At 42.9% G+C, this 13014-nt stretch overlaps 1 protein-coding gene across 2 annotated transcripts in view; it reads left to right on the top strand.

Annotated features, from left to right (window-relative positions):
* SPATS2L (spermatogenesis associated serine rich 2 like) overlaps positions 1–13014 on the top strand; it is a 143392-nt gene that overhangs the window by 36181 nt on the left and 94197 nt on the right. The window contains exon 3 of one of the 2 annotated variants that reach the window (XM_078680497.1): positions 10925–10992. In XM_078680497.1, coding sequence (XP_078536623.1) covers positions 10954–10992 — 39 coding nt within the window. In that variant the 5' untranslated portion in view covers positions 10925–10953. Of the gene's footprint in view, positions 1–10920; positions 10993–13014 lie in introns of both variants that reach the window. The other variant, XM_078680496.1, reaches the window with a different exon arrangement.

Raw genomic sequence — 13014 nt, 5'->3', positions numbered from 1 at the left:
GAAACACAAACTAAAAGCGCAGGTTCAAAACAGAGGCGACTAGGAAAACGTGCCACAGATTAGAGGGTCCAGGTTGTATTTTAAGGCCACGGATTTTAGTATTAATCAAATAAACTGGTAATTGGCATCTAATCCAAAAAGCGGATTTAATAAGAGTACTGAAACACCGCGGCAATTTAAAAAACCGCCTTGTACTGAAATAATGTTTTAGATAAAACGCTATCAATGTATTAAAAGTACCAACACATGCTTACATAGTTGTACTATTTGCCTGCTCTGCTGCCTTCCTTTTCTTTCCCAGTAACAGGCATGCAGGGCAGTCCATTCAATGCCCTCATCCGCTCGGAGCGCCGAGGAGGATAGGTCAGATGGGGCTGCCGAAGGGGGCACGTGAAGTGGTGCAGACTGCTGCTGCTGGGCCAGACAAGTGTGGCTGCCGCGTCGCCGCTGCACCCTCCCTCACTTTTTGGCCGGGCCGCAGAGGAATGGTGTCTGCTGCCGGCTGCGAGGCTCCTGTTGATTTAAGAGTTCTCAGGCTGGGCTGGTGCTTCCCTCTGCTAAAGGCTCCTTTGACCTCCTCACCGCGCGCACATTAGCGCTGAGTTTTTTAAAGAACCGGCGGACGCCGTAACTCCTCACTCATGGAAGGTGGTTGGTGAGGGACTGGGGAGCATACACTCCTCCTGACTGTGGGAGCCGAGCGTGACTAGGCACACTGTGCCTGCTCCTGCCCCTCTGGGTGTGAGCAGCAGCCTTTCTCTCTCCTCATCTTTCTCGGGAGCTGCAATTCATCTCCATGCTGGAAGTGCCTGGCAGCGAGACACTGGCGGCCCCTTCGGGTGCGCACAGATTAATTATTTATCTAGAGTAAAGGCGACACGTTGGACGACTCGGTGGCGCACGAGTGCAATGGCAACAGGAGGATGTGGTGCCGCCTACGGTCTGAAGACGAGGTAGAGAGCCCACCCGAAGCGCATTTTCCGAAAAGCTGTCGGCACTGTGAAAAGAAATAGTGCGTGTTGACAAATGAAGGAGACTCTGTCACGCCGCCCGTAAAACATCCAATCCACGTGGGCGGGGGAAAAAGTGGACAGGGTGGTAACCAGGAGGGACTAAAAAGCCTCTGGGACAATCATAACACCCCGTTTAGCATAACTGGTGACGCAAAATGACACGCACCAATGGAAAACACGGGTGGAGCACAAAGCAAACTTCTGGAACCGTATTGATTCCAAGAAGCCCTCGCATGGTGATAGCAGCACATGTGCGCTGCTAACGCCAGGCGAGACCTAAAAATACCCGATGTGAAGACTGAACATGCTTCCAAGAAAACTATGCAACTATCTTCAGAATCTTCTAGTATCAATGTTATGTATGCAAGTGGTAGGCCTTCTAGTTACATGAATTGAATACCTTAATGTTGTAGATCAAAAGTTTAGTGCACACATCCATTAGAGTCTAGGTAAAGTAGAAATCATGGGACCTATTCACAAAGGCGTTTTGGAGTACCTAAGAGAACTACTTTACATAATCTTGCATGTTTTATGAATTGCCCCCAAAGCAACTATAATAGGAATTTTCAGGGAATATTCATATACACTTCATGCAAACAGAAAGGACTGCACAGTACTTTTCATTGATTGGTAGTTGGATGTTTCAAGGCATGTTGTATTACTTAAAAGAAAGAGTTCTCCTGTGGTGCTGCTGCCAGTACTCATGAATGTTTTTGGGAATCGGCTGCAGTATATGAAAAATTAGAAAGTCTATTCTTCGCACTTCAGTAGAGACTGCTATAATGCACTGCACTCTGGGCATCGATCCTGGGTAGCAATGAAGTTCGTCCTTTTGGCAAAATTTACCTTCTGATCTTGTTGTTTTCTTAGCGAAAAGTTAACAAGGGGCACTCCAGTATAAGTGGCAACATTTGTTCTACTTAACAGTTTGAGATAACATATCTTTGGACTCTATCCTAGAAAGTATATATATATATATATATATATATATATATATATATATAGTTTTCTGGCAGTTTTATTATTTTAAAAATACACATACATACACTGGAGCCGAAACTTTCCATTTAGATCTAGGCAAAGTAGGACACTTGTTTTGGAAAATGTCATGAAGATTCATCAGATGGCGCTAACGTTATTAGCAAAACAAAAAACTGTTCGTTAAAGGGAAAAGTTGGTCCTAACTGTAACCACTTACTAGCTATATATACATATACATACACCTACTGCCGATAGCCAGTAAGCTTGACCCTGAACAAGGATAATTGAGATCCGAAATGCGTTGGGCCAACTATTAAAGTGAAGGTACACGCGGACTCTGGTTTGCTGCACAGTTATTTTGATCCGATGGGAGTGTGCTTCGTTTTTGGACGAAATGCGGAACTGTATAGATATATATATATATATATATATACATGTATATATATATATATATATATATATATATATATATATATATATATATATATTCTCCACACGCCTAGCAATTCCGACAGCGTAAACAGAAGACGACTCACAGGCCCTTGCTCCAAGTTTCTTTATTCGTGCAAACCCCCCCCCCCGCGCTCTGACAGCCGCGTTTCGACAATCTGCCTTTCTCGATGTATATATATAGCTCAGCAAACACAAAAGGCTCGCACTCCTGGATGTGCTTTGCAAAGTTTATTTGGTGGCAATGTGTTTCGACCTTGTATCTATGTCACAGATAAAAGATATTTCAAGGTGAGTAAGTTCAAAGGTTTGCATCAGGCCATGCAACATGCAGTCAATCAACATGGTCAGTCAGGATGATAGTGAGGATGATAGTCGAACAAATTAGGCATGAATTGAGGTTTTATGTAAAATAAGGAACAAAATTAATATTGCATACTATGCTGAATACTGCACAGGAGAAAGAATTGTTTTAGTGAAGAAGTTCCTGTAGAGTTGAGCTCTAGCACCAGTTTTGATACGTGAGCCAACGACCTGTGGTTCTGCTTCAAATTGCCATCATGTAGTGGTAATAAGTAAACATGCTCCTAAAATAATAATGTCAAAAAGACCCAATGACTTCTGCCAAGAAATTCAGTATTTTAAAGCAAAAAATGTAGAACTCTCGAAATTCCTATCTTCCCACAAGCAAGCATAGGCTTGTTTAAACTCACTGGTGCAGCCCCTCCGGCCCTAATGCTTCAGTTCATCAAGGTTCTGAACATATGCTTTCCTTGTGGCCTCACAGCTGGGAGCAGCAAAGCTATAACAAGCTCTTAAGATCACAGTCCAGGAGCAACCACAAAAAACAATTGCCCATGCCTAAGCATAGTGTCATGCTTCACTTTATAAAGGGTTTGTGAGCAGAAACCAAGCAAAACTGAGCATGCTCACCTCAAGTAGCACATTTTATCATGTGTTTGTGACTCTAAAGGGTATTTGAACAAAACTAAATAAAGATGATGTGTAGACCCCACATTTACAACAAATATTTGCCTACTCATATTTAAACACAGTTCCAAAATAACGCTGTTTTTCTTGCATGTTCTTTGCTTCTCAAACACAGCTGAGAGCCCTCAAGCCTCAACCTAACCAATGTGCATTCTTAGCAAAGTATTAACAAATTCTCTGCCTCCATGATAGTAGGTGTCCTCTGTCCACTCCGATTAAACTCAGCTGCGCTGTGGGGACAGGATAAGTAGGATCTACCAAGTGGAATAGTTTCACCAATCTTGTCGCCTGCACATTGACAGCCACCTTCAACAGTCTGACTTCAAGACCAGATCCACTTCAGGCTGCTAGATCTCGTGTTTGATTGACACTCTACTGCTCATCCACAATCTGAACGACTTCATATTTTTCCACAATCCACCACATCCCTCTTCAAAGCAGACCACTAAGCATCATATTACTCCAGCTGCAGTGTATTTTTAAAGCTAGAAATGTCTTCCTAACATGGTATCTTGATAGCATTTTGAATAACATTGGGGCCAATTCACAAAGGTTTTTTTCATATGAAATAGTAGTAAATCCTGGGCTACTAAAGTCAATTCTTAAAAGGCCTGTCCTACATAAGAATAATAACTTACAAAAATTGAGGTAATTAAAAAATAGTCATATACATCCTGACATCGCGTATATCAAGATAATCACATTTCACAAATGTTATAAAAGGTGTAATTCCTATATAAATAGCTTTGTAGCTGAGAACATTTCAGACACCTATACAAATGACATTAGAAAAATGTAAACACAACAGATGCACTTACGTAAAAAATTACAAATATGATATATATATTCTTGATAATTAAAAAAAACATGACTTCTGTTGGGATGGGAATGTCCCCTGCATGATATACGGGTGTGCTCGCCTGCCCTGATTACACACATACATCTATATCTGGTCTCCTGACTATTATTCTGGACCTGGCTTCACACTAAGCATGCGCACAGAAGACCTAGACCTGATTTTGGTCCTGTGCTTGTCCTGACCAGCAGGGGCACACCAAGTTTGACTACACTCCTGTCCCTGTTGTGGGTATGGAGCTTAGAGCGGTGGTGGCAGTATGTCATGGTTAAAAGTAGTCAATAGTGTGACCAGGCCTTTTTATCTGCGCCCCTGGGATTGAGGCCTACTGGCCCACTAGTGTAAAGTTCCACCTTTATGTATCTACCCAGACCCTTGTGGTGACACTAGAGTGCGTGCCAGTCTTGTTTAGTGTGTGTAGCACTTGCATGGTGTGTGACTGAGTCACAGAAATGAATCAATTAGTATCCATTTGGATGCACCTGACCTGGCCAAGTACAAGATGGAGGGTAAGGAGGGTAACACCTGTGCTCCCAGATATTGGAAGTACATTGCCTGCAGTCCAGTAACTGGGGGACTGAGACCCAGACACTGATGCAAGGAGCATTAAGATGGTTGCCTTTAGGGTAATGCCTTACTTGGCCTAGCACAAGATGGAGGGTGAGGACTGAGCTCCCATACAAAGTAAGTGTATTTTGTGCATTCCTGTTGCTGGACGGGGGAAACACAGACACTGAGAGTTGAGGATAATGAAGACAGGGCTCCCTTTAGAAATGATTATCAAGGTGCTGCTGATTAGTATTCCTGAGCCCTGCCATTTGGTGGATGGTAAGGGTGCAGCTGCAGACACTGCTGCGAAAAGTGCAGATATGCCTTTTTTTCTGTACCGGATTGCTCTTTGAGTTGGACTGATGATGGTCAGATGCAGAAATCTCCTAGTTCTCTTTGCCTCTGTTCTGGGTACGCCAGGATGGATGGAGACCATCCCAGGGCTAGCTGCTGTTCGAACAATCACCCTCTAAATAGGCTGAGTCTAGGGGTCAACCTAAAGATAATCTCTGAAAGGACAACCACCCCAAGTCCTTTTTTACCAACAAAGTGAGGGCTCCACAGAGTATGCATAGGACTGCTGTGCAACCAGGATTCGTTGTAGAGGGAGAACTCTAACTTCTGAGTTAATTGAATTGTATAGTATTTAGTGCAACTGTGTTGTTAAAGTACTTTCTCAGCGACAAGCACCGAGCTGGACATTAAGATTATTTTGTCGTTTTGTTGATTTATTGAATGCTGGCTCATGCATCCCCGCAGTACCTCCCTGAGAAGCCTATGACTGCTCACCATCGTTATGTGGAAAAGTAAATTCTGCCATGTTCTGTGTCCCTACGTGTCAACCATCATATGTCATGTGTGCATGATTAATATGCATATGTATTCCCTATGTTCGATTCAAGACGCAATTATAGTTGTGTCCACCTCTAGTATGCCAGTTTCCAGTTCTCGTGAATACTACGAATATCAGGTCTATGTAAAGCTACGTTGCCACGTTTCTCAGTGTGCACGTTATTCCATTATAAAGTCCCCGTTTCTAGGCCTCAAAAGGGCCTGGACACCAGATTCAGCTCCTGTCTCCTGAAACCTCGCTGAGGAGCGATACAGCCCCCACCTGTATCCTCGACCCTTCACTTACTTCCTGCCTCGCAGTGCCCGGTTCAGCCTGGCTCTGCCTCTGAGTCTGCCAAGAGTATGTTATAGTTTCAGTTATCAGTTCAGTCCTCCTTCTCTGCATTCCTAAGCTACTGAACTGCATCAATAGTTTCCGTCATTGTCTAGCCTTTCCGGCTCCATGTAAGAGAAATACTGCATTTAATGGTCATTTAATATTCTTCATCACGCACTACATGTAGAATAATGCATGGTCCAGTCTTAGAATCAAGTTAGCCTTTCCCCTCCTGACTTCTAGTTTATATCAACATGTTCTCTAAACATCAGATACTAGATACTGCTTAGGTACATGTCGCCCTGACTCTCCAGACTTCAGTCTCTGCTCCTAGCACAGAGTTCATAGCCCCCAGTTTCTCCTAGTGATACGTCATTGCCAGTTTGCGCGCACCACCAGGTTAGAGGTCCCGGCTCCTTAGGTAGCCCCCTCCATGGTTTCCGCCCCATTCATGACATATTCTGTTACGTTTGCATTACATGTCTATGTATACGCCCTGTTACACCCACTTTCACCCTTATCTTTCGCGACTGCTACGCGTCACGCCTTTTGCTCCACCCACTGCTCCGCCTATCATATGTACTGTAATGCAACTGTTTTACTATATATGCTTGTGTATTGTTATTAAATGCTAGCGCGCTCATCCCAGATCCAGCCCCGGCAGCTGATGGGCCCTGCCATCCTATTCCTATGCAGGTTGTCCTGTTCCTGTCCTTTATGCTGTAATAAACCTGCGAAACTCCTACTACCTCGAATCTTGACTCTTATTTATTGAGCTATCTGTTATTCATTTATACATTCAAAAATAGGGTATTATTTATTTATTTACCACAGTTACCTGGAGGGTGAAGTACGTGGCCCAGTTTACAGAAATGAAAGTAGGAGCCCACAATATTGGGTTCCGAGACCTGTTTTGTGTTATGGCTACTCACCAAAGTAATAGGTAGAGCCAAAGAAAAAAAAAAGCTTTCTTTCTAGAGTCCCCTCACTCACAGGGGTTTCCCCGCGGTGACATGCTTCATCATTGGGGCCATCCCAGTTCTCTACGAAAAGGGGTGTGCTACGACTTGCGAACTACATAGGAGCACTTATTTGTGAAGGACTATGTGTGGTGCAAAGGTGTGGTGGGTGGAGTGGGTGTAAGTGGTTTAAAAATACCATGCTAGTGGGCCTCAACAATGTATTCTGTTCCTAGGTTGGTATATTAAAATGGGGTTTGTCACTGTATTCCGACCTGCTATGAATGTAGGATCAGTGTACGGTCGACATGTTTCAAGCTACCCCAGGCTTTTCTTCAGGACCATACAGGGACCAGCCCTGTATATGCCACTCCTATAAACCCTTTACTAGGGATCTAATTAAATTAGATACACAACATGCAACGCTGCTAAAATTATAGACATGCGTTCTTCAAAATACATACGTTTGTACTCAATGATGTTTTTTTACGGGTGCCTAATAGCACTCCATGGTCTCTGGGGGGGGCGGTGTCACTCTATGGAAACATTGTTCCTGACCGGTGGCACCGCGTCGAAATACCTAGCTGCTTCCCCGCCGGACCGCATCTCAGTTTACAGAGCCTTAATTGAACAGATTCTGCCTTTGAATCATTCATCTGACTTGAAAACAAAACAGGTTTTATGAATTCTTGAAATGTCAGTGGGATTGACTGTTACTTCCTGATGATGCTTCCATATGTGTATCTTTCACAGCCAAAAGCTTTTTCAAATATTGTATAAATATTGTATAAATAAAGTGGAAGCCCCAGTCTCAATCACAAAGACAATAGTCAGCTCGGTTCTATTATCCATACACATTCTTCACTTTCCTCATTAAATCAGTCATGGGAAATATTGAGGAGAAAAACACCTATAAAATGGTCCAAAATATGATATGCTAGAACTGAAATATTTTCATATTTTTTTGTCAAAACCAGAAGCAGATCAAATAAAAACGTAAACATGTTCATGTCAATATGAAAGGTACACGCGTTCGTTTGTGTTCATCTTAAGGATTTTCACACCACTCTAAGGTTATAGAAATCCTATTGACCCCAACAGATTCTGTAGCTTCCTTCTCATCAGTCCATCACAGTGAGACCCTCTCAATGCTAATTGAATACCTGCCCAGTTTCTGTATGGACTTCATAGCTAACCAACTATCAGGTCCTCATGGTAGTGGAAATTCCCTTACAGAAGAAGGCTAAATAAATATGCATATGTTTAACTGTCTTCTCCAAGTTCAATCAAAAAGTGCATTTTTTCTGTGAGTCAGTAAGGGAGGGAACGGATTGATTGTGGCCTTCTGCCCAGGCTGCTCAAATGAGAGAAGATTTCAAGATTTCAATAGAGTAACAGGAGCCGTGAATCTAGGTATAGTGTACAGGCTTTAGGGATCATGCTTCACCAGAGTGTCACTTAAGGTCAGGCTCCCAGAACATTCTGCGATGCACAGTCCAAAAGACAAATGAAGCCAAAGTCTCACTCTGCTTTTGGATCCTTACTATGTTAGCACAATAAAACACTTCTTTTGAAACTGTAAAAGTCTAAACACAACCACTCCAGTGTCCTTACCCTCACACAGCAAGCAGGGAGGTGATATCTGATGGCTTCTATTTGGAACTGATAACTAAGATGACTTAACAAGTTCCTCTTCTTGAGTTTCTCTGTTAATTTCTGAATTTTCTGAATACAGGAAAGAGGTCAGCAGTGTGTTTGTCCTATTCCATTAGTAGTAACTTTAAATGTCTGCAAATGTTTGTTGACAATTATAGTAACACCCTGCTTGTAGATTCCCAATCCACCAGATATGATGATGCAAAATTAAACCAACAGCTTCAAGACTCGTGGATTATCTATAGGAATATGAATAGCAATAGCAATGGCTGGGAGAATGTTGTTTAATCTGGAATCTCTTCTACCAATCTCTTAAAACGTTCCGAACAGTTTTCCTGAAAACAAAAAAATTCAACACTAGATAGACACTTGTCGATTCTCAGTACTTTCTGATACTCCAGTGTGGAGGTCAATGTCCTGCACTAGTTCTTTACTGCTGATACATCTGCTGAATTTATTATTATTCCAAATGATTGAAAATCTTTCCAGGTGCTCAGTTTTTCTGTCTTTTTAATAACTTTATTTATTACATCATATAAAAACAAGCAAAATTAGGAAAAAAAGAAAGAACAAATGTCACATTCTAAAAGGTGTTACAAGCATAAGGAAATATGTATGATATAATCATTACAGTAATGAATTTTCTTAACGATCATGGGTCCATGGGTACATATCAAAGAGTTGTCTAATAATGATCTGGGTACGAACATGAGGGAGAAAATCAGATCACCCTCATTTAAGGAATCATTTAGTCATTCAACGTCTGTATCAGTAGCAGATGACCCAAAACACCATGCACAGTATACAAAACCACACAACACCACCACTATGTTAGCAATTTAAAGTCTCCCATGGAATGAGGTCAGATCCAAATGTTGTTGCTTCGCATAAACTAAAATGAATGCTCTCCCCTCACAACACTGTGATTAGACATAATTACACTTCCATGCACTAGTAACCTCGTCATCATAGAACCCTCTGTCAAAAAAACAATCAATCCCACAAACACAAAACATCACCAAATTCTACATCACAGATTTTCATGATGCCTTGACACCTTCCCCCTTCACGTCACCCAATAACAGAAGGTACCACAAAATACATGAGCACACTGACCTCCATCAGGTAAGCACAGTCTAAAAAGCCTTATCATCCAGACATCCAGTAGCACAGCACCTCTGACCACACCACTCGCAGATAAGTAAACCGGACTTTTTTTTATCTTACCTACTCACTCTTGAGAACAAAGGCAACTAATTCTCTAAGGAAGTGCTTGGCAGCAAAGACAATCATTACAGGGCAGTAATTACCAATTCAGGTAGTATAGCGGTTCACCGATTTAATCGGGAATTAAAAGTACTGCGGAAACATAGCAGCTCCTGTTTGTTTTCTTCCACACATTTCACATGCTACTTCCAGTTGCAAGAATTCCGAGGTGAGACTAACTACAATGTTGTCATTGGGATCTAGGAAGTGAAAGAAAATATTTGGTTGCAAGGAGTTTATGAAAGGGTTAAAAGTTTAGGCATAGCCTTAGTATTTGTCATCTCTGTTTGTATGTGTACCCAATTTTATAACCACAAAAATAATATGATTTTACAGCCGAAATCCTCCAATTAAAAAAAAGTAAATTATGTATTTACTGCATAGACTTCTCTGACTGCATAAAAAGATGATGGTGACAGTTCCAGGCTGGCCTCTCAGGAGATGGAGAGGATTCCTGAAAGGCTGCTGAAGCTGTCGCAGAATCAGTCAGGTTTTTGGCAGCCTCTCCTGTTTCCGTTCTACCAGCTGCTCAGCTACTCTTGGCTTTCCCTCTCTGTAGTGCGCACCATGTTACTGACTTTCGCACCCAGCTGATGTCACTTCATTCACGTTGTGTTGGCCATTCCATTTGTTTCTAGCATTCTGTGGAAAATGTGTTTATTTAATCTGTCAACTGGTGAATGAGCGGTACCAGTCTTGGGCAATGTTGGCTTGCGATGGCTCATTGCTGCAGTACACAAGAAGGCAGGATCTACTCCACACCAAATATAGTTTCTGCTGCTGATCAAGGAATGTTTACCTCGTGTGTGACTCTAATGCATGATTTGAGAAATATATTAATAATATATTATGATGATACGTATAAATCAATGTACATTTATTGATCACCGATCATTTTCACTGTAACAGTACACGTGTAGATGAAACAGATCAAAAACAACTTTCACAACTGTCAGCAATAATGATGTTCAGGAAGATTACCCATTAGGTACCCAATATGCCAATCACCTTCTCTCCCATTTGTTGTTCCAGACAGTTATCTCTTTCTAAGTGGAGAAAGCAAAGATGGCTGAGACCGTTTATCAAAGCAACATGAAGGAAAAGGTAATTGTAAACGAATGAACAACCTAACAAAATGATCATAGCAAGAGGTTTTGGTAGTTTTAATATAAAATGAGGGGTCACACTATCAACCTAATAAAAACTGCTTATGCAGTGAAAGTGACATTTTTAATTTTACCTTACAGTGGGCTTAGATCCCACCTATTGCTAACCATTGGTTCGGTTTATCGTCACACTCATTTGTTTACCTCATTCAATAGCTTGCCTTCCTCTTCTTAGGATTGTCCCTCCCCTGGACCATACCCTCTTTACCATTCTTTTGATTAGCTGACTTGTCTCCTTCCACTGCTTACCGTTTAACAAACTATTTTCTTCTTTTTTGTTAATCAATTCATGCAATTGCATGTGTTTTCCGGTTCTCTGAGTCGTGTTATCCCCCATCCTACACCAACACCAGTTACCCAAACAGGTTAAATAAAACACCAATGACCAGAGACCAGAGACCTGTGAAGCAACCAGGGCCGGACTGGGAACCGAAATCGGCCCTGGCAAAGTGCTCAGCCGGCCCCCCCTCTACTCTGGGGGTGCGACCGCACTCTTTGCCAGGGCCGGTTTTCGGCCGATTTTGTTACAGGGCCGTTTTTGCAGCCGGATTGCCCGGTGCCTGCAACGGTCAGTCCGGGCCTGGAAGCAACACCATCATAAGGACATTTCCCAGGGAGAACATTGATCGTTTAAGCTGCAAATGTCATAAATCCATGCTCAAACAATAAAAATATCCAGAATGTGAATCACAAAGGTTTGAGTGAGTAAATTAACTTTAACCCCTTGGCTGTGGCGGTAATTCTGCCGCAGCGCTAGGGGGGAGGGGGGGACGCGCGGCGCCGCCATGCTCGTGACGGAACCACTCCGTCACGAGCCACGGGCGCGGAGTGGTTCCGTCACGGCCCCGCCCACACAATAGAACTCTTAGCGCAGGCGCAAAATCACTGCCGCGCAGGCGTGGCGGCCGGGCCGTGACGGAACCACTCCGTCATTAGCACAGCGCGTCCGTGGCTGGTGATGGAGTGTTTCCGTCACCAGCACACAAAGGGTTAAACGTTCCAATGCCAGAGACTGGGCGATACATTATCGCCGCTTTTATTAGCAGGAAACTGCTGCTAAAACGGCGATAATGGGCTTGATAATATGCCCTTGTGAATTCCCATAGAAGCCCAGGTTAACACCAGAACCTGGGCTTCTATGGGAATTCACAAGGGCATATTATCAATCCCATTATCGCCGCTTTAGCGGCAGTTTCCTGCTGATAAAAGCGGCGATAATGTATCGCCCTTTCTTGATAATATGGCCATAGATTCCAAACTCCAAGGGAAGATGGATAGTTTTTTGAGTTTCAGTGACAAGAAAGGACACCAACTTCCTTTGAGACAGCATGGACTTCCAAAATACATAAGATTTTTTAATGTAATTTAGATTGTCTCCTTTATGCTTCCATTAATGTCTATTTCCCCATATTTGATACAGCATTCATCGTTAAATTAAAGCGTATGAATCTGTACATGGCTCCTCCGTTATGGCGAAATAGCGTCGCCCCACTGCTGAGAGCAGGCAGATGTAAAATAAAATGAGACACAGGCTGGCAACAGGCACATGCTGGCAACAGGGTGATCTGAAGCACAGAGTACCTTAATCCTTTTTGTGAAGCAATGAAGAGTCCCGCTTTGAAGCGGCTTCGCGCAGCGGATGCAATGCAACGTCTGGACAAAGATATATGTTGTGCAGTGACTATGCCAGGGAGCACTGAAATGCGATGCGATATCCTTGCTTGAGCTGCGTTAGGTGAGAAAATGTCTTTGCGTGCAGATGTGTCATGCAATGGCAGTTCCGATGAGCTGTGATGGGCAATACGAAGTCTTTGCATCAGGGAAGTCAGCGCAGAAGAGACAATGTACCGGTTCTGCAGGAAATGCACTGTGCCACAGAGGAGAAATGTTGGTTCTGCGGAATCCACAGATGGGCTGGCAGAGCACCTTCAGGCCCACTTCCAAGGGTGAAAGATTGGGG

This window comes from Lissotriton helveticus, chromosome 3_1 (assembly GCF_964261635.1).
Source record: "Lissotriton helveticus chromosome 3_1, aLisHel1.1, whole genome shotgun sequence".
NCBI lineage: Eukaryota > Metazoa > Chordata > Amphibia > Caudata > Salamandridae > Lissotriton > Lissotriton helveticus.
Note: the sequence above shows the minus strand (reverse complement) of the source record. Positions and strands in the feature narration are given on the sequence as shown.